The sequence below is a fragment of the Diospyros lotus genome, chromosome 2, assembly GCF_014633365.1.
Source record: "Diospyros lotus cultivar Yz01 chromosome 2, ASM1463336v1, whole genome shotgun sequence".
Lineage (NCBI taxonomy): Eukaryota > Viridiplantae > Streptophyta > Magnoliopsida > Ericales > Ebenaceae > Diospyros > Diospyros lotus.
In genome coordinates, this window is record NC_068339.1 from 6,906,343 (window position 1) to 6,931,782 (window position 25,440).

At 36.4% G+C, this 25,440-nt stretch overlaps 3 protein-coding genes across 8 annotated transcripts; 2 read left to right on the plus strand and 1 right to left on the minus strand.

The window, feature by feature from the left end:
- Nucleotides 1–1,573: 1,573 nt before the first annotated feature.
- Nucleotides 1,574–6,939, minus strand: LOC127795724 (plant intracellular Ras-group-related LRR protein 9-like). The gene is made up of 3 exons (XM_052327587.1): nt 5,850–6,939; nt 2,826–2,992; nt 1,574–2,706 (listed from the first exon to the last, which is right to left on the minus strand). Exons 1-3 carry the CDS (start codon nt 6,573–6,575, stop codon nt 2,067–2,069), a joined length of 1,533 nt encoding a protein of 510 aa, XP_052183547.1. The 5' UTR covers nt 6,576–6,939; the 3' UTR covers nt 1,574–2,066.
- A 1,822-nt stretch (nt 6,940–8,761) lies between these two features.
- Nucleotides 8,762–15,819, plus strand: LOC127795441 (geranylgeranyl transferase type-2 subunit alpha 1). 4 transcript variants are annotated; one of them, XM_052327110.1, is made up of 9 exons: nt 8,762–8,954; nt 9,125–9,356; nt 9,473–9,635; nt 10,301–10,461; nt 10,547–10,651; nt 11,312–12,091; nt 12,182–12,374; nt 14,258–14,444; nt 15,135–15,819. In XM_052327110.1, the coding sequence occupies exons 2-9, from the start codon at nt 9,241–9,243 to the stop codon at nt 15,536–15,538; spliced, it is 2,109 nt and encodes a 702-aa protein (XP_052183070.1). In that variant the 5' UTR covers nt 8,762–8,954; nt 9,125–9,240; the 3' UTR covers nt 15,539–15,819. The 4 variants fall into 4 exon arrangements, with proteins under 4 accessions (XP_052183070.1, XP_052183069.1, XP_052183068.1 ...); XM_052327109.1 differs by having other exon boundaries at nt 9,220–9,356; XM_052327108.1 differs by having other exon boundaries at nt 8,762–9,356.
- A 2,195-nt stretch (nt 15,820–18,014) lies between these two features.
- On the plus strand, nt 18,015–24,942 carry LOC127794099 (C2 and GRAM domain-containing protein At5g50170). Of its 3 annotated transcripts, none has more exons than XM_052324990.1 (10): nt 18,015–18,504; nt 19,784–20,992; nt 21,092–21,274; nt 21,371–21,654; nt 21,822–21,938; nt 22,346–22,608; nt 22,733–22,907; nt 23,729–24,001; nt 24,096–24,333; nt 24,570–24,942. In XM_052324990.1, the coding sequence occupies exons 1-9, from the start codon at nt 18,147–18,149 to the stop codon at nt 24,303–24,305; spliced, it is 3,072 nt and encodes a 1,023-aa protein (XP_052180950.1). In that variant the 5' UTR covers nt 18,015–18,146; the 3' UTR covers nt 24,306–24,333; nt 24,570–24,942. The 3 variants fall into 3 exon arrangements, with proteins under 3 accessions (XP_052180950.1, XP_052180951.1, XP_052180949.1); XM_052324991.1 differs by having other exon boundaries at nt 19,784–20,536; nt 20,618–20,992; nt 24,096–24,940; XM_052324989.1 differs by having other exon boundaries at nt 24,096–24,937.
- Nucleotides 24,943–25,440: the final 498 nt, after the last annotated feature.

Sequence of the window (25,440 nt, forward strand, 5' to 3'; positions counted from 1 at the left end):
TAGAAAAGAGGCAATGCAATTGAAAGTTATAAATGAAGAAAATGCATATAGGTAGACAATTGAAGTATAGTTATATATACTTTAGGGAACTTAATAGCTACATGTAGTATTTAATTAATTAGATCGAAATCCAAACAAGAAAATTGATCAAATTAGGAAAGGGGAAATCCAATTGAAAGTTATAAATGAAGAAAAAGCATATGGTGGAAATTTGAGGTATATCTAGTTTAGGTAACTTAGTGTCTAATTAGCTAAGTAGTGTAGTTCACATAATGCTGCTACCTCTGCTCTTAAATACATAAAAATAAAAAAGGCCAAATTTATAATAAAAAAAAAATTGTGAAATAAAATTACTAATAAGCTAACAAGCCTAAGCTAACAACCCAAATATCAAATCTTTCTTTCTAAGTATGAATTCATTTATATTCTAGTAAGATTACTTTTTTTTGTGATTAAAAGAGCGTGTGTTTTATTCTAATATAAAAAAAAGGATTAATGTCATCATCATAGATAATCACATATTAATCTCATAATAACTTATTTAGTCACGTCATTCTTTAGTTATAAAAGTCATATGTATATATATACCACAAGGTTACCACCTCATATATTTTTTTCTACCTATTCCTAAGCACTAATAATCTTTGAATTAAAATTGAAAAGCCTCCTTACAGTCACCATGAGCCAACTTTTTGTTACGGTTAAAGACATGTTAACAATCACCACACGTTCTGAAACATTCAACAAGTCTCCTTCAAATTGAGTCAATCAGAACCATTCTTTCTTCACAGCCATTATTGTATTTGAAAACAAATACTTATTATTTGAAGTAGCTGTTGCAGTTTATTTTGAAGATTAGTTCAATTCAAACTCATCTTTTTTTTTATCTAAAATCCATTGTGAAAACAGATAAGAGGTTCAATTAGAAAACAGTCTATACGTAGCTCTTATAACCGCTATCTTTAGATTAGCATTAATTGGTTAGTGCTACATCTTTGAATGAGCAATTGGTTTGTGCCCATCGAGGTGAATTAAAAAAAAAAACAAGAAAAAAAAATTCTTCTTATTCCTTGTTTTTTTTTTTTTGGGGGGGCTGAGAAAAAAGCTCTGATAATGGGCCCCTGACTTTACTCATCGGCAGCTCCTATGCATGAAGCTTCAGCCATACTTCATAACCACTATGTCATCAAACCCAACGGCAAATCACATTCAAATTCATACCCAGAAGAAGAAGAAGAATCATATAAATAGAAATAGCACACTTTTGAATTTTGATCTGAAAGAAACAAAGAAAGAGAGCCCTAGTGAAACTTAATTGCAATGACATAATCAACTTTAATGGGAAAAAAAATCATAATTTGAAGATCTGAGATTTCTCATCTCTAGTTCATAATTTCTCTCATCCTGCTCTACTCATTTCACAAATGCAGAGAATAGGAAAACAAAAAGTGCACCTACATGCATGTTTATAAGAGATCTTGCACGCTTTGTATCCTACTCTTGTTTTGTTTTCTTTTAATAAAATGAAGGGTAGAGATAATTAAAGAACAACTCAAATTCAGATGGCAATATATAAAACAACATAACACACCTTGAATTAACTAAAGATTTAGGACCAACCACCTGTGAAAGTTTTGATGAAATTGTGTCATCTTTTCTCCCATATGGGCAGATAAATCATAAACTAGCACTGCGGCATGAGAATGCAGACTTTGAAGCTTCTCCTTTGAAAAATAAAATGGGATAAAGAACTGGAAGAAGAGGTAATACTACGCTGTCAGCACCATATTCCACTACCAAGCAGCTTTTGAAAGAAACAAGACGGTAAACCCCCTCCTACTACTACTACTACATTTCCCTGAAACTGACAAACATTGCCCAGGATTCTGGCTAGAGTGGTGACAAGAACGTTATTTGATCATCACCTCTCGAAAAGTTTGCCATGAACAGAAAGGCAACACAGAATATAACCTCCATCAAACACCATTTTTTTCAATATCTTCATCAGATTCACATCCCACCAGAATGAAGGAATGCTCAACCAAGTCACCTCTACGGGGACCAAATCACAGCTGCTGGTTGAGATAAGGGTCTGCAGGAGATTTTGCTAAATACCCTGAAACAGTTCCAGAAACATTGGAAGCAAAATTATTCAACCAGGAGGTGCTGCGACTTAGCCAACCAGTCTGGTCCGGCTCTTCTGCTTCAAGCATGCTCTTCCGCTCCTCCTCCTCTAATATGTGAAGCCACCTCCTAGCCATAAAAGCCTTGACAGCTTCAACCCCTTGGCTGACAACCACCTTGGGAGGAATTTCAATAGGGTTTTCTTCCAAGTTGAGCTTGGTCAAGTTGGCAAGCCAGCCAAACGTATTAGGAAGAGCACGGATCTGGTTGTTGCTGATGTCAAGTTCCTTCAAATTGGTTAAATCGCCCATTGCGTCAGGAAGATCTCTCAGATCACTAAAATTACTGGCCAGATTGAGGATTTCTAAATTTGCCAATCTCCCAATGGCAAGTGGCAGGCCGCAGAGCTCATTGAAGTGCGCATCTAAAGTGCTCAAAGACCTCATCTCGCCAATAGAAGAGGGGAGAGAACGGATCTTGTTCAGAGGGATGGAAAGCCTTCTTAGATTCACAAGTTCATACCCAATATTTGTTGGCAAGTAAGACAGGTTATTGAAGCTAACATCTAACTCCACCAGTGACCTGGAACAACAGGCCAAAACCAAATAATTCAGGAAGATCTTGAGCAAAACCAAATTTATTCAGGACAAAGTGGAGCAAGAAACTTTTAATAAATCAAGATTGTAACTAGCCAGGATTACCTGCAATGGCAAATGCTGTTAGGCAAGGAAACAAGCTTATTTCCAGAAACATTCAGATACTTCAAATTAAGCAACAGTCCAATGGAGTCTGGCAGATACTCTAGAAGGTTAGAAGCAAGATTAAGCTCCTCAAGCTTTTCCAGACCTCCAATAGAATCAGGGAGTTGCTGTTTCCGTCCAACACATAAACCAAACATAAGGAAGAAAAGTATGAAGAAAGGATTATCAATTAACTTCAACTTCAACCTTCAACTTCGATCATTTTGACAAAAGTTAATTCATCCACAATGACAGTCCACTTTTACCAAGAAAACAGAATGCTTATAACTGCAGATTTGTTTTTGTTTTTCCCCTTTTTTCCCTTTATGGGCCAAATAACCATTTGGAAGTAATAGAGGATTGAGACAAGAGCCCTTAATAATTTATGCCATTTTACAATTCAGTATTTATAGCTTTCAACTTTTGTTTTTATGCCCTGTGTTTTTAAACATCACTTTCTAGTTTGCAAGTGAATGCAGCAGCGTGGTTGCTTGGTCAGCTCTCATACCAGGGCATATATGTGAATATTTTTTATTCGAATAAATAAGTAAATCAACCAATGCATGAATGAACAGAATTGGAAAGAACAATCAGAAGCCTAGATCTCACTCGAGAGGATCTTTTACATGACTTCTACCCCTCCAACTCTCTCTCTATCTATGACTTTTATCTTCTATAAGTCCATTACTCTCGTCATGTTTAAGGGTCCCACCAAGTTTGATTTGGGCTTACCTCTTTTGTTACAAATTTCTTCCACTCCATGTACTTGCCTCACAAATTCATCTATTGATTTTCTTCTCACATGTCCAAACTATTTGTTTCGCTCATCTTCAACATTCATCACTCCAATCTTATGAAGTCTAATCTCATTTCTAGTTTTGTCTTTCCTTGTATGGATGCACATCCACCGTAATATCCTGATCTCATTTATGCTTCTATTTTGGATATGTTGGTACTCAGCTGCACAACATTCTAAACCAAATGACAAAGATGGTCTTATAGTCATTCATAAAACTTCTATTTTAGTTGTAAAGGGATTTTATGATCTTGTAAATGCTGAACGCACTTCCCTATTCTAACTATCCTATTTGGATTCTGTGAGTGAGATTACCATATATCATTAAGATGAGAATAGTCTTGGTAGATTAAAAGGACAATCACTCCAAGTCTGTAATAAAAGAAACCCAACAACAACTTAGCAACTTTTAATCCTTCTAAGTGAGGTTGACAACATAAATTATAGCTTGCCAATCATTTCTATCCATGACAATCTCTTCTATAAGACCTTTATTAACTTATATCATACATAAGAGCCTCACACCAAGTTTTTCCTGTCTTTCTCTAACTTTTTTCCTAAACAGATTCCATTCTATCGATTCTCCTACGGGAGCTTCTGTTAGTTTTCCTCTGAAATGACTATACTATTTTAATTGTATCTCACACATCTTATCTCCAATTGAAGCTACTGTAACCTTGTTACGAATAAAATCATTTCTAAATTTATCTTTTTTTTATGGCCACACATCCATTTTAACATCTTCATCTCTTTTATGCACATATTTGCACATGTTGGTGTTTACTGCCCAACTATGCCTTACAACAAAGTTGATCTTATAACAGTCTTATAAAATTTTTCTTTTAGCCTTAATGGAATTTTACTATCACATAAAACGTTGAGTGTACTTTTCCACTTTAACTTCATGAGTTAATATCTCTCCATCTTTTCTCTATGGTTGATCCCAAATATCTAAATTGAACTTTTGTTAGAATGACTTGGTTTTCAAATTTTACCATAACATCATCTACATTTATATTTTTATTAAATTTACATTCTATACATTTGGTTTTCAATCTGCTCAACTTAAAACCTTTGTTTTTTTTTATAGTATTTCTCCATATCTTGAGCTTAGCATTAGTCATTTCTTTTGTCTCGTCCACCTAGAGAATATTATCTACAAATAACATACATCAAGGCACCTCTACCTAGATATGATCAGTGAGTTCATCTATTACTAAGACAAGAGATAAAGGATTCATGCAAATCCTTGGATGTAATCCAACAGTAATTGGAAAGCCTCAATATCTCCTTTAAATGTCCAATTGAAGTCCAAAAATAAAATTTGTGTTCATATCAACACTACAGTAGCCTTCTAAGATAGTTCTTATTAATTAATAATTACATCAAAGGTACCACAAGAACCATAAATGAATTTTGTATCTTCACTGTTACAGTGATCCAAAAGTAGACCAACTGCTGTCAGCCAAAAAGTACATGCAAACCAAACACATATTACCAAGCCTTGATCTAATTCTGTACTTCACTTCTAGTGCTCTCACACTCGTCTATAGCCTTAGTACCCTTGGAAATAAAATGAATCCAGATTCACATTAAAGCATGGGCATGTAGTGCAACAAAGTTAGGTCAGTGTGTAATCTCCCTGGACAATAATCTTAGATTGCAATAGATAATAGATTCCCAGCAACTGAGAGACAATTCACGAAATAAAAGGCACCAAATCTGCACGTGTGTTTTTCACAAGTATAATCACTGACATGAGTAGTGCATTCAACTATGTGGAAATAAAATGCCTTAAATAAGCATTTAGGCTCTCCACCAAGCTAAATGTCCCCCAAATCAAACACTTGGTTTACTATCTATCCCCATTCTAGTCAATACCAGCAGTCTCAAAACCAACAGATAACAACAATTTAGTTTTGTATTAGTTGGGATATGGATATCTCAGATTAGGAAACCTATTCAGCACAGCAGAAATAACCAGTACTTAGCAGTTAGCAGAGTGATTAAATTTCAGATCAGCCAAAAATGCATCATTATTTGCACAAACCAATTACATGCTTCAAATGCAATAGATGATAGCCACATAAACAGAACATCTCAACAGCAACTAGAGTAGCCACAGCTAATTTCATCAATTAGCCGTCAATTACATCCGAGAGAAGAAAAAGAAAGACAATTAGACTGACCTCAAGTTGATTGGAGGAGAGATTAAGCACAACCAATCCGCGAATCTGCCCAAAGGCCTCCGGCAACAATCGCAGCTGTTGCTCTGAAAGATCGATCCTCTCCACCTCCTTCCCAGACGCCTCTTGCAGAATTCTCACAACCTCGTCATTCACCACCTCATTGGAACCATTTTCCCCATCCGCCTTCTCCTCCTCCTCCTCACCAAGACCGGGCACAGCCGACTCGTATATCTTCATCAACTTGGCCTCCGCATGATGCAACAGCTTCTCGTACTCCTCGTGCATTTCGTCCAACGAAATCACCGCCTTGAAAGCCTTCCTCTGCTCCTCCAACACCGTCTCGTCCCGCCGCTCGACCTCTTCGGATGGCTGCCCCGACAATGTGACATCTTCAAGCTGTTCCGATAGCTTGGACTCGATCTCGGCGAGCTTGGCCTTGGCGGCGTCTACGGCCTCGTGATCCGGCCGGTGACCTAGGGTCTTGAGCACGGCTCGAGTCTGCGCCACCTCGGAGACCGCCGATCGCATAGAGGCGAAGAGTTTGGGGTCCGACAAGCGGGGCATCCGCTCCGTCAGCTCAAACGACGTCTCTTTCGAAGCTGACAAATCCGTCGCCGGCGGTTGTTCGATGTCACTCTCAGAATTAGGGGAGTGTTTGCGCCCAATGCTGGGGAGTTTGGCCATAACGTAGTGGAGAATGGGGAAGTTGTGAGGGTTTGGATCCATCTCTGGGCTCTCCAAACAGATGAAGAAATGAGAAATTTTTAGAGAGAGATGATGATCAGCTTTGGACAAGTCGTGACGTTCGGCAAGGAATGGATAAGCGTTTTGAAGAGCGGCACTGGCATCGTATTTGCAGACGGGAGAGTGAACGAGGAGGATTCATCAGGTTGTCCGCTTCTTCAGGTCAGGTTAGGGCTTAGGTTGTCCCCTTCAGTGTAATTGTAGGAATGGAAGGGGAGTGGATCAACTTCGTCGACTTCCAACTGATGATTCTCATTGACAGTTACTGGAGAAAACTTAGCCGGCAACCACTGCTCGCAGTACCATCAATCTTTCGCCACGCGTCTGGCTGTAAAATTATTATAAGGAACAAGCCAGTGCAAAATAATTTCACCAGCGGGACTGATAGATGAGTTCTAATATCTTGTTTATTGGACGTCTGGGGTGTTACTGGTAATTCACACTTGAAGTTTCTTTTCTTTTTTTTGTAATTCTTGTGTTTAAATTTTGTTTTTAATTAATTTTTATTTTTTAAGTAAAATATGTAAAGATTATTTTAAAATATTACTTTTTTATAAGATTTTATAACACTAAATAAAGGTGTTCTTTTGCCCCTGTCTGATTTTTGTTTCAATAAATTTTAAAATTTTGATTTTGATCTAGTTTCTTTTTAAGATTGATTTAATTGGAATGAATATCTTAATTATATTATTTTTGTATTACCTTAGCCAAGCAAAAATGGAGTTAATTATTTGTTGGGTTAAAATGGGGGCAAATCACATGGAATTATGTATAATATATTTGTTGAAAATTTTAAAATATTTGTATATTCACATGTCTAAATTGATATTTGGATGAATGAAAAATTAATTAAAAAATAATTTAAGATATGTGTATTATAATATATAATTTATATTATTATAAAAGTAAAAAAAAAATACAAAAGATGTACTATGCTCTTAAATTATTAGAATCTACTGTACTTGCACTACAAGACGACTTATTAAGGTTAATAATATTAAGGCACTATATAAGTTATTATTTTAATTTTTAATATATATATATATATATATTTGTATAATCGAAGGAGGATAGCCTCCCATGGCTTCTCCCTCGGCAACCATCTTTCCTCTTTTCTTTTTTTTATTTTCTTCCTCCTCTATAAATGGAGGGTTATTCTTTTGAAAAATATTAGTAGAATTCTTAGAAGAATTATTCTATAATTTTTTTTTAATTTTAATAATATTTAATTAGTATTTCAGTTTATTGTAAGGTTCTAAAATTTGAACTAACTTTTAAGTTTATAAATTTTTGTATTATAAAAAGCAGATGTTAATTAACCTCTAGTACTTTTGATAGGATAATGAATCTATTTTAAGAGAACTATATGTTACACATGTCTCAATTTTTTCGTCTCTTTATATATTATTAAACTTTTAATTTTTTTACGTAATATTATATTATTTTAATATTTTTGTTATGTTATGTTGATTTAAATATAGTACGACAATAATTATATTTTTAAGTAATAATTATAATATTATAAATATAATTATTTTAGTTATAATTGGCTAGCAATATTTTGCCTGAATTCGAGGTAAATAACGCCAAGTGATTAACTGCATTTCACCAATTGTAATTACAACGAAGGATAAAACTTAACACTGTTGTACGTTTTTGCAAAATAATTTTCAGACATTTAAAATATTTTAAATTTGGAATTTGGAAGGATTGTTCACACAATCTAAGCCTTGGATAAAGGAATATTGTCATTGATATCACTGCCATTGTCTTTACTGTCAATCTTCGTCTGTCATTGCCCAATAGAAAGATAAATAGATGGGAGATTTGAAAAAATGAAGAAATAAAAATAAAAAATAAGAATAAATATTTAAATATAAATGTATTTTAATTATTTTCTAATTAATGTCTAACTGGGTTAACTAATGATAGGGAGAAATAACACCATAGTTTTGAATCTCATTAATATTTTATCATATAATTATTTTTTTTTATAATAATTTCACTAAATGGTGAAATTTGTCCTTAATTAAAATATAAAATATCAAAACCCTAGTCCTGTTTTCCCCAAATCGGTTTTATCCCTGTTCCCTAACCCTCATGCTCACTCAGTTGACTCGTCTACGGGTCTACGTATATATTCACTCCAGTCTCCAGAGATCGACGGCTGCGATCATCTCATCCTCACTCAATTCCAGAAATCAACGATTATAATAAATCAGGAAGCATCGGTTCTCACTCAATTCCAACTCCCGCGGGCGGGCGACATTTCATCGACCCCTGTTGATTCCAGTGACTGGCGATCCTCTGTTAGACCAGCGAAGTTCAATTCATCTATCAAAACCCTCCCTCCTTAGCTTGGTAAATTGAAATCTTTAACCCCTTTTTACTGAGATCTGTTTTGTATCTTTTGTTTTTCTTTTCAATCGATATATTATCTCTGGGATTTCCCCCCCTCTGAGCGTCTGGTTTGATTTCGTTTCTCACTTGCCATCTTTGTCTTGGTAATGCCTGTTGCTGCTGCTTCACAGGCAGCTCTGCGAAGCAACAATCACAGAGTAATTTAATAGATAAAAGCATCGGATACTCCATCATCAGTGTGTGTTTTCTCATCTCTTTATCACAGACCTTCTCCCACAGTACGAAAATGCATGGTCGTCCTCGCAAAGCCTCAACACCAGAAGATGAGAAGTCTTCGGCTCTCAAAGCTGCTAAGCTTCGCTCTCTCCAAACTCAGTTCCTTCATTTTCATCACGACAAAGTGTAATTCCTCTCTCCGTACATTTATACATACGTGTGCGTGTGTTAGATTTATAACTTTGAAGTTATGTGGTTTATTTTGAACAATCTTCAATGCCCATATTGTGGAAATTGCTCAGTTACACGAAAGAAGCCCTAGATTTGAATGCGAAGCTTCTGGAGGCCAATCCCGAGTATCTCACTGCTTGGAACTACAGAAAACTGGCTGTTGAACACTTTCTTAATCAATCCGAGGCCGATCCGGACTCCATTAAATCAATTTTCAGCGAAGAATTGAGATTGGTACCTTTCTCTCACGTTACTCGGAAGTGCTATGCTTTTTTTTATTATTTTTGTTATAAAATATTTTGCTTTTATTTTTTCGGTCTGCGTTGTGTTATGAGTTGTTCCTCCTTCGTTCGTGAGAAACTGTAGGACAAGAGGAAATGGAACCATGGATCTTAAATAAGTCACCAGTCAATTTTGCTGAGTAGAACTATTTGGTTTTGTTGAGTTTAATGCATGTTCTATATATGGTAACTCGGGGCTATCAATTCATGGAATCCAAAAGATTATCTTGCTTGCTTTTTTATGACAATGAATAATGCAATTTTTGTTATACGATGATTACCACTGAGAAGCAAGAAACTTGATTGCTATTATCTTTCTACCATTCAGTTATTAGAATTAGGCGTGTTTGAGTGCTGGAAACTCAAGAAAAGGAAAGGAAATTCATCTGTAGATTTAACTAAGCCTTTACTCAGCTATGCTGAATCGGAATGTCTAGTACATGAGAATTAAGGGGGAGCTTTGTGCATTAAAATTGAAGAATGCTACTGTCACGAGATTCAAAATGTTATTTTGCTTTCTTTCTTTAACTTCACCAACAGCCAAGTTCAGTTATGTTGGGAGTTGTGTTCAAGACCAAATTGTTTTGGATGTTATTGAAGGACTGAATATATATGCAGACAGAGTGTGCATTAACTAAAAACTGCAAGTCTTATGGAGCCTGGTATCATCGTAAATGGGTCCTAAGCAAGGGCCATTCATCTATAGATCGTGAACTACAGCTTCTGAGGTTCTTTCTGAAGAAAGATACTAGGAATTTCCTTGCTTGGGATTACCGGAGGTGACTTTAGATGATTTGCTGAAATACATTACTGCTTTGGACGCTGAAATGCTCTTATTAACTCTCTCTCTCTCTCTCTCTCCAGATATGTAGTAGCATTGAAGAATATATCTGATGAGGAAGAACTACAGTTCACAACGGATATGATAAATGACAATTTCAGTAACTATTCTGCATGGCATAACCGTAGGTATGTCCCTCTTCAAGTAATTTTATCTTTGGAATCACTAGAACTGGAAATGATTGATTTGGATGTATGTTCTTGCTACATTGACCTGTTTCAAAATTTTCTCATGCACATTGTTATTGTGATGTCATATGATGTGCCAAAGTGATTCTTTATCTTCAAGTTTCGTGTTAATTTTTATTTGTTAATATCTACTAAAATCATATAGTCCTCAGAGTCGTTAGCCAATTTCTTTGAGACAAAATGGTATCTGAGCCTTGATATTAGTTGGAAGTTTCACCACGAGAAATGCAACAACTTAAAGGATTTTCTGCAACATAGGCTTTGTGACTACATTTTTAGTAAGAAGTAAGGCATTATTACCTAAACCAAGACACAATATTTTCTAAGGCTGGAAAATGGTTATATTCACCATCTTTGAACAGGAGTTATGATTTATTTGGTTGGGGTTATTCATAAAAAATGGTTCTATAAGAAAAATACAAGCCTGTTGCTTATTCATAAGAACTCTGAACTTTTAGGGTTATCAGAGTTTTTATGATAGTTTAGGATTTGGGCCAAACAGTTGTAGCATGGAAAACAAGACTGTTGCTTTGAAATTGTGGTGTCTTTACATCTTTGCTATTTTGTTGGCCTTAATTTTGCCGCCTTGTGAATTCTCAGCGTGCTTGTCTCTCATTTATTGGAGAAAAGGGTTCAAGGATTTTTCCCCAAGGAGAAGGTCCTGATGGATGAGTTAAACCTTGTACATCAAGCTATTTTTACTGATCCAGATGATCAAAGTGGATGGTTTTATCATCTTTGGCTTCTGGATCAGACAGTCAAAGTGGAGGCACCATTGTTGGTTTCTACCTGGCCACCTCCTGGTTCTAATCTCAGTGTATCAGTGGATGGGTGTCTGGATTCTTGTGCTTCATCTCCAATGACAAGTTTCCAGCTTAATACTGGATCAATTCCACTCATTTTATATTTTAGTGAAGCAGTTGAAGGTGTTAATGAATCCACAGTTTCTGTGGAATCTGTGTATGAGGCCAATGAAGATCTAATCTGGATGCCACTTTCAATAATTAACTCTGGGAGTGCCAGAGCCTGGGTAACTCATCTGAACTTTCCAAAGGGGAAGCTCCATTCTTTACAAGCCAATCCAGTAAAGGTCAGCATAGGATATTCTCAGGGCATTGCATCTCTGAGTGGTTTTCACCATAGCCATGCTACTCATTTTGAATTTACTGTTTGTGTGCAATCTCCCAGTTCAAAATGTGCTGATGTGCCAAGTTTAGGGAAGATATCATGGGGATTAGAAAATTTTCATATTTGTGAAACGCATATTCAAGAATCAACCCAAATCAAACTTTCTGATCATTCAACAGCTTATAAATGGAGTGAAGAGGCCATAGCTAATGAGATAGCTCTTTTTCGGGAATTGCTGTCAGAGACAAACTGGTAGTCTTGGATTCTTTTAAGTTATTTGACAGCTTAAAAGCTGCTTTCTCATTTTTCATTGTGTTAATTTCTACCTATTTGTTATTGTAGTAAAATTGGAAGGCTTACACTTGCAAGATTGTTGAAGGCACATGATGCATTGACATCATGCAACAAGACTCCAGATACTAACAAATTTATCCACACTGAAGAAGTTTTAGAATTGTATAATGATCTGATGAAATTGGACCCGCGGCATTCTCAATTCTACATGGATGAATACAGCTTGGTCTCACTGCAGCAGGTGAATGTCACTTCCCTTCTGTATTTTCTGTGTAATAAACTTCTGTCTATTTGGTTTTATTGAATTACTAAATTTGGGAGTGAGAAGAATGTGATATAAGTTGAGCTGTAAACCGTGTATTGTCTACTTGAAATACTTGTGGCTGCTTCTAGCTTTGTTGAATTTGTGCTACCACTGTTTGAACTAACTGGGAAAGACAGACAAGCTACTCCAGTTTGTCTTTGCTCTTTTTGTGAATGCTACTGGATGGCATTGTTGACATCTCTTATGGAAGACAATGCCATAAGATTTAGGTTCATGTGAAGTGATAAAATAGCAGTACTTAAAATGAAAATTGCCTGTTTTAAACTCAACTATACAAGCACAGAGTTGTTTGAGCCTTGCCACATGAAACTGTCTACCAAGATTAACATGTACAAAAGTATAATCTTAGTCAAGTCCCAAAGGCAGTCATAATGTCTTTCTATAACCTTACGACAGTGTGTTTGCTGGCCAAACCATTCCTTTGGCATATTCAACTTGGATCTTATTATTCCTTCACAAACTGGCATAACAAATCTGATTCTGGACATGTGATGTTATCACTACTTGTCGTACTTAAGTCAAATAGGGATTAAATTAAGGATACTCAATGTGCTTGAAAGTTAATAGGATCTAGGTGAAACCCATTTGATTTGATGGGCTTTAGTCAAGTTAAGAACTTGTCAAACTCAACTTGAAAAAGAGACCTGCAGAACTTCTCTTGTTTGTTGAGCTCATTTATCGCTATAAACAACCTAATGTCAAAAGTAGCTGTGCTTGTTTTGTTTTCCTCCAACTTTTTATGTGCTCTTTCTATTAGAAAAAGATGGAGATGGTCCTTTGTTAAGTTTGGTCTATAACATCAAAAGCAAAACTTAATTGAATAATTATATGGCCCGGAGAAAACTTGGCAGAAATCCGTACAGCCATGGATGGAAAAGCCTGACTGTAGATTTCATATATTTGACCTACCTAGTGGGATTTATGGCTTTTCCTGCTACTGTTGTTTGTTATATCTTCAGTTTTCATTTTCAAGTTTTTGCTTTTGTTTTTGTTTTCTGTTTAAAAAAATAAAACTGACCTTGCATTTGATAACATTGTCTTTTTGAAAATTGGAACAGAAAATGTTCCTTGTAAAAAAAATTATTTATGTTATCTGGTTATATAAAAAATGACTTTATTCTTACGGATATTTCCTTCCCTGATATTTTGCCTTCTTTATGCTCTTCTTCTTTGGCTGGCAAACGACCAGATTGCAGGCTGTTCTTGTTCTTTCTCTTCTTCCATCCCTTGCAGGTTCCCCCTCCCTTCTTCAGCTGCTCTTCTTCCCTGGGTGGTGGACCAACAGGGTTGTCGGTTCTTCTTTAGTGTTGGCAAGGTTTTGGTGAAGAATAAGAAAATGGATGAGGAAGAAGATAGAAAAGATCAAAGCTGTGTTCTTTGTTTTCTTTTGTTGGAAATGAGACTCTTTCTGTCTGTGTGTGTGTTTTAAATTGAAAATAAAACCAGAAAACTGAAAACCGCAACACAAACAAATGGGGCTATAGCTGTTCATCTATTCATATAAGTGGCTTTATTCTTGAGATTGGTATAACTAATATTGAAATTATGTTCATTGCAATTGTATTAATCTCAGGTAACCACTGTTGGCACAATCCTAAACATAAACAAATAGATAGTTCATGGTTGCAATTTCCTCTCCTATGTTTATTGTTGGAAGATCTTTAGTTGATAGTTTTAAAAACTTTTGCATGTCAAGGACTTGTCTTGATCTTGATACATGATATCGAAAATTTTGATTCCATGGGTTCTCCCTTGTTTATTAATTTAATGAATCTTTTTGTTTACATTCACTTCTTCAGGTGACTTCAAGTCTGGAACTTTTGCGCAGTCATTGCTACCTGTACAAGGATTCCTCATTTTCAAACAACAAGAGTTACATTTGTCTTAAACTATGCAACCTTTCATTATCACGAATGGGATCTATCGAAGAATTATTATGGGTCCAAATGCTAGATCTTAGTCACAACCAGCTTTCTTCAATTGAAGGTAAAGTGTATTTAGTTTTTTACATTAGGGACTAAAAGTTCATTATGTCGTGATGAATAGGTTAGTAAAACCTTTATCGTGAGAAAATAGACTACATTGAGCTAAATACACAGACCACTAGGACACATCAGTTTGTCTGGAGAACCATATGGCTATATATCAGGTGGTATATGGTCACTTATCCTTGTCTATTGTTGGTTTATGGACCACCACTGTTTGAAGGAGGCTGTGTTAGACTTTCTTAACCTTGTTTGTTGCTCATTCCAAGAAATATTTGTGAAGTGTTTAGTAACTAGAAGCTAATATTGTTATGCTTTGGTCATCACATGGTGGCATGTGGATAATATTTGTATCACACAGGATTTGTACTTAGCTTTTTACCAAACCCAAGAGAAGTTCACAACTAAATTCGAAGCTGCAGAAGAAAAATGAAAAAAATCTCGATGTGCAGTACCAAAATATCATCAATACGAAGTGCACTCTTTTTTTTTTTTTTTCCTTTTTTTCTTCCCGGGGGGGGGGGGGGGGTCATAATTAACTAATTGCATCTATTGTTGCTGTATTTGGGTGTTTATTCCTAGTGTGTAATAGGCTGGTTAATGCTCTTGATGATATTTGGTACTCAAAAAAAGCATTTCTGCTGATTGTTAAAAGGAAACTGATTGGGTGGTAGTAGGAATCATTTGACAGGGTTGGAGGCTATGCAACTTCTTGTTTGCTTGAACCTCAGCCACAACAAAATCCGAAACTTTTCTGGTTTGGAGCCTTTGAAACTGCTGAAATCGTTAGAGGTGTTGGATATCTCGTACAATGAGATTGGCGCGCACATGGTTGACACAAGACGCTACTTATGTGCGTCTCCCTTCTCCCACAGGACAGGAGGAAATGGTGGGAAGTTTAGCGAATTTGCAAGGGACGATGTCAATTTGACAAAGTACTGGGAAGCTTATTCACTATTCAAAGACTCGAAGTTGAGGCAAATAGACATAGCTGGGAATGTGGTGGCAGAAAATGAGTTCAAATCGTTCCTGGTGAAACTGCTGCCTTCACTCAAGTGGCTTGATGGTGAGGAAGTGAAGCAGCAACAAAAATGATACTTTAAAATCAGGTTTTTCTTTTCTTTTTCTTGCTCTTTGCCTTCTCTTCCATATATACTTTGTTACACAGTCATCTGTAGCATGTTTTCATATGTTCTATATATCAAAGAACACTGCCACTATTATTTAAGTTCAACAATGACAGGTCAGTGCTCAAGGATCCTCCTAGTTTGTGTCCTAATATTGAAATTTTCTAGTTTTCTTGTGTGTTTTTGAGAACTATCCACCTAACAACTATATTATTATACAAGCATTTCCCGGTTCCTGTTTTATGTTCAGTTTTTCCGCCAATGATTGTTTGAATGAACGACCGTCATGCGTTAACCGAAACAAGCGGCCGAATTGAACCATTGCACGGAAATTAACTAAAAAAATTTACAAAGACGCCCAGCGGTGATCAGATCAGAGCTGCTAGCTAGGCTACCATCGGGGGGTGCGCATTGCAGAAGTAATGCAACTTGCATTCATAAGTAAATTTGTGGGCGAATTGAATTTATTTTTAGTTAGTAGGTAAAAATGGGTTGGGTATTCCTAAGATTTAAGATAAATGTATATAATGTCATTGATATTTGAGAAAATACAATAAGTATCTTCTTATTTTAATGTTGTGTTACAATTTTATTTTTACTATCCAATTAAGTGCAGCTAAATATTTGACAATGACCCAAATGTCTTTATAACTTAACCCCAACTCCTTCATGTTTATCTCTATCTTTTGGAGATTGAGATGCGGTTGTTTACAACTCTCTCTCTCTCTCATTACTGGTAGGGTTGCCAATGGGGTCGCAATAACCCCATTGAACTCCATTATGATGCAATTTTGGTAACCCTGTCGTTGAAGGGGTTGGAGGAATCTCATTGCCGATCACTCTCACTTAGACACTCACTCACACTCTCTTTTTGCCAATTAGCTATGGGATTTACGGTGGTGTTGGCAGATACTTCTCCAAAAATTTCATTGTCATTTTGATCTGTTCACCTCAAATCACACTAATCTAACCCCCCCCCCCCCCCCCCCCCCCCCTTTTTTTCTTCTTTTTCATTAACTTCTTCCCCCATTCTCTTTGTTATTCCCCTTCGATGTGAATCTTGACGCTAAAATGCCAAGATTGTTAGGGTTCCATCGTAGAACCCCAATGCTTGCTAAGGATTCGACAAGCATGGGTAGTGGTCAAGAGCACTTAATTGTTTTAATTTTGTATTTTTAAATCAATGAGAGTAGAGAGAAATATAGGAGTATGGAGAGAAAAAAAGAAGAAGAAGATATATTAATTATTTTATCTCTTTTTTAGCGACATAAGAGATTGTCATTTTTAAAATATGAGAGGTGTCTTTACAATTAAAATAATGTACTACAATTTACCCTTTTAAATATATTTTCAGAAGCCAACATGTGTATTCACCGAAAGATGGCCTAAACAATTTTTAGTTTGTTTAATTGGTCGGGGCTTACTAAAATCAGATAGCAAATGAGTTGGGCCATTCAACATTGACAAGTTTTAAGTTGTGGGCATGGCCCAAAATTGCACAATCTGTGGGCTTGATAAAAAAAATAATTTTATAATTATTAATTTTAACTATTTGTTAAAAATATATATTTTTTAATAAATGTACAAAAATAATAAAAGACCCATTGTAACTGGAATGAATTTTTTTTTTTTTGGGTACTTAGTTGGTTATACATAAAATAATAATAAAAAAAAGTGGAGCTTAAGCTAATGGAAAATATCAAAAAGATTACAGTTACATTACCCAACATAAATCAGTTCATACATTTGGGAAAGATATTTTTGAAACATAAATCAATTCGGTCACAGTGTTCTCCAACTTGAGATATATACTTACAAAATTACAGATAAAACATATAAAATTAATATTTAAGCCGTCAAAGAATAGGAATCTGTAGTCCCTCCCACCTATGAACTTAGGTTAGGTTAATTCATTTGGCTTAGAGTCTTAAACTTCTCATTTAAACAAAACGATTCAACTTATTTAACATTTTTTGATAAAAAATATATATGAGGTTTGATATTGATAAGCTTTTTTTTTTTTTTTTTCTTAAGATAAAAGATATGGATAAGGTTAATAAATTTATTTTTGAATGGAAATGTGTTGAAGAATTATTTGAATAAAATATATTAAAAATAGGAATAAATGAGATAAGGGTTGAGTCCACGTATGATATGATATGATTTGAAAATCATGACTATCTTCAAAGTATAATTTAGAATTAGAAAGCATTTGGTGATTCAATAATATTATTATATTATTATTATTATTAGGTACCGTACAATGACGTCGATGCATTGGAGTCTCAGAAGACTTTTATGTTTCTTTCCCCCCAATGAGGGAAAAGCCGCAAAACCAAACCCCTGTCTCTCTCTCACAAAGAGCCGTCCACGGTTGCTTCGCTTCTCTCTTTCTCTCTCTACTCTTCCTCCCTCCCTCCCTCCCACGTGTCCCTTTCTTCTGCGCTCCACGTTTCTTTTCATGGCTTCTTCTTCTTCTCCTTCCTCAATTTCCTCGCTCTTCGCCACCTCCCAAAGCCATTCAATTTTATACCAACACTGTTTCAACAAACCAGAAGTAACCTTCGCAGATAGAAATGAAGCTGTACGTGTATCTACTGGAAGGCAGAGATTTGGCCGCCAAAGCCTCATACGCGAAGCTCCACGTTGGGAAGTCCAACTCCGAGACTAGAGTTTTGAGAGACGCCAAAAACCCAGTTTGGAACGAGGAGTTTGCTTTCAGGGTACATGATATTGACGATGAGCTTGTGGTCTCTGTGTACCGCCATGAAGACGAACCTTCTGGGCTCTTCAGTTCCTCTGGGAGCTTGATGGGTCGGCTTCGGATTCCCATAAAATCCATTGCCGCCGAGGAGAATCACAATTTACCCCCCACCTGGTTTTCTCTCGAAAGGCCTAAAGCCAAAGCTTCAAAAACCGTCGACAAAGATTGCGGTTCGTGTTCTCTACGCCTGTTTTCTTTCGATGCAGAGCAGACTCCTAGAACAGTATATTTGCATTAACCTGATCTTTAATTTTAATTTTGTCTTTTGTTCCAACTGCTGGAACATCTCGTATGTCTTGATCTTTTTCTTGATGTGTCGTGAGCATATTTGTGTATATTATATATTAGGTTATGAATTCAGATTTGAGTGAGAATGTATTTTCTATAAGGGATGTTACAGCGACAAGTTAATCAGAGTGGTTTTTATTCACCAATGAAGTCTATATGTCAGAACGACCTTGTCAATTCGCTAATCACTAGCGTAAGCAATTTTGGTAACATTGATTTTGACACTAGTAAACCTTAGTGGTCCAGAGGGCATGTGCACATGCTGCAGAAATTGAACTGGAGTACGTTATGCCTTATTATTGCGCATATTCTTCAAAAATGAAGTAGTTGTCACGACAGAGTTCTACTAGTTCCTCTTCATTAATTTGATGGATAATGGGCATTGAGAGAGCTCAACATCATGCGCAGATTTGATATCTATGAGAGTTTTGAGTTCAAGTCCAATTAACATAACTATCCCAAAAATGAAAAAGGAACCAATTGAGTTAGTTTGCTGTTTTCTATGCCATAACAAGAGTAAGTATGTTATCTAAAAAGGAGTATAAGATGTTGGCTGGATTGATTAAATCAAGGACATGTAGGAGTGTCAACAAAGTGTGAGCATGTTAGCAATGAAGTCTTTTGTTTACTGTAAATTGCATAGGAAGTGGGATTTAAATTTATTTTACATGATCAAGATAATACCTTGTCCTAAAAAGTTGCACATGTAAGAATAGATCACATAATACCAACTCTGGATGGAATATCCAATATCCAACCATCTTTCCAGCAACAATGAGTTTGTAAAGACCATTAATCCTGCTTTTTGTTTTCTGTTGGTGAAATTCAACACAATGAACCTGATATTCTTGTTTATTTTGAGAATACATGAAATTCAAATCAACATTTATTTATCAGGAGGAACTAACTCTGACAGGCAGCAGCTACAATGGTGTTCATGTTTTCATACGCAATGTTATAAACCATTTAATAAAAAAAATTGTATCCAATGAGATTTTGTGCAGTTGGTAAAGTCATGTCCTCACGATTAGCAATGAGTCCATTTATTTGTTTCTTATGGAAGATTATCAATGTGGGTAAAGAATAGTTTAGTGCCATCAAAATGTATACAGAAACAGCTCTTCCTGTTTTCCCAATTGAAGTTTCGTCTTGTGGATGAAGGAAAAATTCTTCTCGCTATTTCATTGCATGGAAGAGGCCAAGACATTTCCACTGACCACATTTTTTATGAAGATCCAAGTGTAAAGAATATAGATTCTAAAGAACAGGAAGGTTCCCATGTCACGTCTCAAGTTATTAATAGCTGCGCTGCTTCATCTTGGAAGATCCTAGATAGAAACCCAGTTATAAAAGCTATTAAAGGCCGTTTGGAGACGCTTTTTCATAGAAGCGAGGATAACTCTAGAAACAGTGATTCCTCAGAGCAGTCTACCATGCTGTCCGATTATGAGGATTGCGCAGAAGAACCTCAAACTAGTTATAGCTTTGAAGAAGCTTTGGAGAAGATGCAGTCACTAAGCAGTGGAACAGAAATGCCCGAGTCCTTGCCAGGCGGCATTCTTGTTGACCAGACCTACATGTTGTCATCTAAAGAACTCAACTTATTCCTTTTTGCACCTGGTTCACAGTTTAGGAGAGACCTTGCAGACTTGCAAGGGACAACAGACATTCAAATGGGGCCTTGGATCTGGAAATCGGAAGGCACATCATGTTTAACGAGGGTTGTTGCCTATAGAAAAGCTGCAACAAAGATGGTTAAGGCTGTTAAGGCCACTGAGGAGCAGACCTACATTAAGGCAGATGGAAGGGAATTTGCAGTTCATGTAAATGTGAGCACGCCGGAAGTTCCATATGGCAATACATTCAAGGTTCAAATCCTTTACAGTATGTCACCTGGACCACAGCTATCCGCAGGTGAGGAATCCTGTCGACTTGTAATTTCCTGGGGCATAGACTTTGTTCAGACCACAATGATGAAGGGCATGATTGAAGCAGGTGTTCGACAGGGCCTAAAGGAGAGTTTTATGGAATTTGCCAGCTTGCTGGCTCAGAATGTCAGGCCAGTAAATTCTGATAGTTTATTAGACAAGGATCATATGTTGGCAACACTGGAAGCCGAGCACAAATCTGATTGGAAGTTGGCAATTGAGTACTTCTGGAATTTTCCCGTGATTTGTGCTGTTTTCGGAATTTCCTATGTCTTTCTTCATTTCCTACTTTGTAGACCTCGGGAGCTGCAAGGGTTGGAATTTAACGGTCTTGATCTGCCAGACAATTTTGGAGAGCTCATCAGCAGTGGAGTTCTAGTCATTCTATTACAGCATGTCTATAACATGGCGTCACATTTTGTACAAGCTAGGTTCCAAAGAGGTAAAGGCTTGAAGGCATCACTTTTCTGTTGTAAAATGATTCGAGTAGCATATAAAAAAAACTTATGTATCCCGTATTTTGGCTTTGTTATATTTGCAGGAAGTGACCGTGGAATCAAAGCTCAAGGTGATGGGTGGGTTCTCACTGTTGCTTTGATTGGGGGAATGAACTTGGCGTCGTCGGATCCAACGGGTTTGCCAGATCCCTATGTGGTTTTCACCTGCAATTGTAAAACGAGAACAAGCTCCATCAAGCTTCAAACTCTGGATCCTAAATGGAATGGTGAAATCCTCATTTCATTGGATATCTTCTATGGGTTATTTGCTTATTAACAGCAAAAAAATAGTTTGTATCGTAACTGCTACATAATTTGTGCAGAGGTACTTGAGTTTGATGCTACTGAAGAGCCACCCTCAGTGTTGGATGTGGAGGTTTTTGATTTTGATGGTCTATTTGATCAGGCCGCCTCTCTTGGCCGTGCAGAGATAAATTTCTTAAAACATACTTCTACAGAATTGGCTGACATTTGGGTGTCCCTTGAGGGGAAACTTGCTCAGTCTGCTCAGTCGAAGTTGCATCTTAGGATATTTTTGGACAACAACAATGGAGTTGAAACTATTAAAGAGTACTTAACAAAAATGGAAAAGGAAGTTGGGAAGAAGGTAATCACTTCTCATATAGTTTTTGGTAGTTGTTAGTGATCGTCTCAAGTAGGACAGGTCCTTTCCATATTTGCATTTGTTCCAATTAGAGACCTTCTTTTGACAGGAAAATACCTGTAGTGTCCCACCTTAAATGTTTATCTAACTCCATGATGCACATGTGACAGTTGAACCTTCGGTCACCACACAGAAACTCAACATTCCAAAAAAATTTTGGTTTGCCACCAGAAGAATTTCTTATCAGTGATTTCTCTTGCTCGTTAAGAAGAAAGATGCCATTACAGGTATTAGTTAACTATCTTTCAAATAGAAGAAATCTTTTTTTTTGTCAAATTACATTGCCAACAAAGAAACTATTACTTGGTAGTTATTGAGTAGTACGCAGTGAAATCTTGTGTTTTCCAATGGAGTTTAAACTGTTGTTTCTCAACCATTCTTTCCAATGGAATTCGTTCTATATAGATGCATGGGGTTAGGTTAATTTGGCTTTAAAAGAACTTTCAACCTAGCAAACTTACTGTAATATGTTTTTTTCTGTAGTACTTCAGTTCATCCTAACCAAACAGAAACATATTTTGTCGAGGAGATCAAAAGCTTTCTATTTTTTCTATTTATATCCTGTATGTAGTTCATATATAGTGACGGTGCTTCTTATGTACCTCCTTGTGTTCAAGTCTTGTTTTTGGTGCAGGGACGCTTTTTTCTATCTGCAAGAATTGTGGGGTTTTATGCCAACGTGTTTGGACATAAAACCAAATTTTTCTTTCTCTGGGAGGACATTGATGAAATACAAGTGCTTCCTGCATCTCTAGCATCCATGGGCAGCCCTCAGTTGGTCATGGTTCTTCGTAGGGGCCGGGGTCTTGATGCCAGGCATGGTGCAAAATATCAAGATGAAAATGGCAGGCTTCACTACTATTTTATGTCATTTGTGTCATTCCATGCTGCTAGTAGGTATGGGTTTGCGTATTAACTCAGTGTTGCACTTATTATCACAGAGATGGCGTGATGATCATTTGACATATTTGTGCGCTATGCCCTAGATAGAAGGGGATGAACCATTCTCTTATGCTAACAGGACAATCATGGCCTTGTGGAAGTCAAGAACGCTAACTCCAGATCAGAAAGCACAAATTATAGAAGAGCAGCAGGGTGACGATGGAGAGTCCAAGTTACTTGAAGATGCTGGGTCCTATTTGTTGGTTGAAGATGCAAGAATGTCCAAAGTCTACTCTGCGGAACTTCCTGTGAAAGTAAGTTATCAATACTTTCTTCTCATTTACTTGCTTCCTAGTCCTCCGTACGTGAATCCTACCATACGTGACTTTAGCTGCTAGGCTTCAATTTTCTTGTGTCAGGGAACATGATTAAATAGAGGATTCTTCATTTCTTTTATTTTTTTTCTGCCTACAGGTAGTGTCAGAATTAATTTTCTATATGAAAATACCATGTTGCAAACAAACTAGCTTTTAACTAATAAATCTACACCATTTGTGCTTGTAAAGAAGTGTTTCAAAATTTAGCTGTCTAGTTGGGAAACAGACCAGCTGTCTGGAGACTCTGGTCTAGTCCTTGAAAGCAGAGGCCATTTCTAGATAATACCTCAAGTCACTATTTCTTGATCAAAAGTATAAATTGTTATCCTGTCTCTATGCTGGTGGAAGAATATAATGCTGTTGATTCTGATACTTTTTGTTGATTCTTTAGTTTCATACTCTTTACTCAATAGCAACTGTATGTAATTGGTTTTATTTGATTCTAAGAACTTCATTGGTAATCTAAAGATAAACATGCCAATGAAGCAGGACTTGAATTTTGACAGATAATGCATTGCTAGTTCAACCACTCATTTTTTCAGTTTCTAATGAGGAAATGTCTTAAAAAGTAATTAAATTTAAGACTTATACTAGCTATTGAAACAGTTGAGTCAGTTTTAGTACTTAAAGTAAGCTGAATAGTTTGGGGAAGATAGCTCCTTTTGTTTGGCCGATAATTCCCCCTTGGTACTTCCTTGTGCGAGAGATAGATATATTCCATGTGATTATGTTGAAACTGTATGGAAACCATCCTGCAGATGAAATCATTGATGAAAATGTTTGATGGGGGAGACTTGGAAAACAAAGTGATGGTAAAATCTGGTTGCTTGAGTTATGTCACGACGGATTGGGAACCTGTAAAGCCTCACGTGTCTGAAAGACGTTTGTATTACAAGTTTAACCGCCGATTCTCAATCTATGGAGGGGAAGTAACTTGCACACAGCAGAGATTGCCCACTTCAAATGGGGAAGGTTGGATCGTCAACGAGGTCATGGTCTTACACGATATCCCATTCAGCGATCACTTTCGTGTAAGTAAAGTACCAATACATTTTTTTTTGCAAAGGTATCTGAGGTGGGAATCTAATCTTCTATTTGCCTTAACATTCTATGGTTGCCATGTAGGTCCATTTCAAGTACCAGTTCGAGAACTCTGATGTTACCCACAGTTCTTGCAAGTTCGATGTTTATGCTGGCGTCAAATGGCTGAAGAGTAGCAAGTTCCAGCAGAGGATCACCCGAAACATAATCGACAAGTTCACTCGCCGGTTAAAGGACACATTTGAATTGGTGGAAAGGGAGATTTTATTAGCAGAAGAAGGCTCCATCAGATGATGATTACTTAAAACCATCAAAGGAGGAGGTCAGACTCTTTGTCGATTTCCATTTTATCAATGTCCTACTCAATTTTCACGGTCTTGACTCCTGGAGCCTGATGAACATGCCCCTAATATACACACACATGGGGGCTTGCTTTAGGTTCTGTTCCGTAGGGTTATTGGGGCCGATTGGAAGGCTTTTCGATTTTAGTTTTCAATGGTCGTTTTCACTATTTTTGGTAATCCTTGGTTTCGTTTGGTTTTTCATTTTGGATGTCAGAAGCTTCCATGGCCCATGTACTTAGAGATGAAATGCTACTACAACGAATTAAGTGGCGGAAGAAACCGAAGGAATAGAAGTTTCCATCATCAATACTTAGTGAGATTTAAGTTGGAACAAGATATGCTATGATCCCATGATGGTTAAAATTGGCACTTGCACCCCCCCACCCCACCCCTCCCCCATGGTAAGCCACTAAGCCAGAGAAGGATAACTTTTTAGATTCAATTTGCGCTTCAGTACTAAAACAAATTGAAAATTTGACCGGGCATGTCAATGTTGCTGCAAATGATATGGTATAAATACGAGGATTGCCGATTGCATTTACTGAGCCGTGATATTGTTTTATAAAAAAACCAACTCTCTTTCGAGATCTTAATTACGAAGTATCAAGTTGAAAGACTTGTTGGAATTGCTAACTTGCTATCAAATTCACAACCAAAAGAGACATACAAGTAAATAATATATATATATATTTTTTTTTCAAAAATCAACTCGCAAGGGGCTTATGTTAAAAACACAAAATATATAATTTTTATAGAAAAAAGATATTTTAAAAATCAAACATTAGAAATTCGACGATATTTTACATGTTCAAGTTTAACATCTCGTTAGAATAGTGCAATTTATCAATTTTAAAATTTACAGAAGAATATTTTTTTAATACTATTTTTGCTATCCAAACATAAAAAAATAAACTACCTAAAACAAGCAGAACTTAATATTTATTTATATTTTAATATTGGATGGCATATTCCAAATTCGCCTTCTGGATATCTGGTTGACAAATCGTTGAAGAAAAACAAGGTTTGTCCAATATATGGGGTCGAGTACGAGGGAAAGAAAGAAGCCCAGGATCCTGCATTTTTTT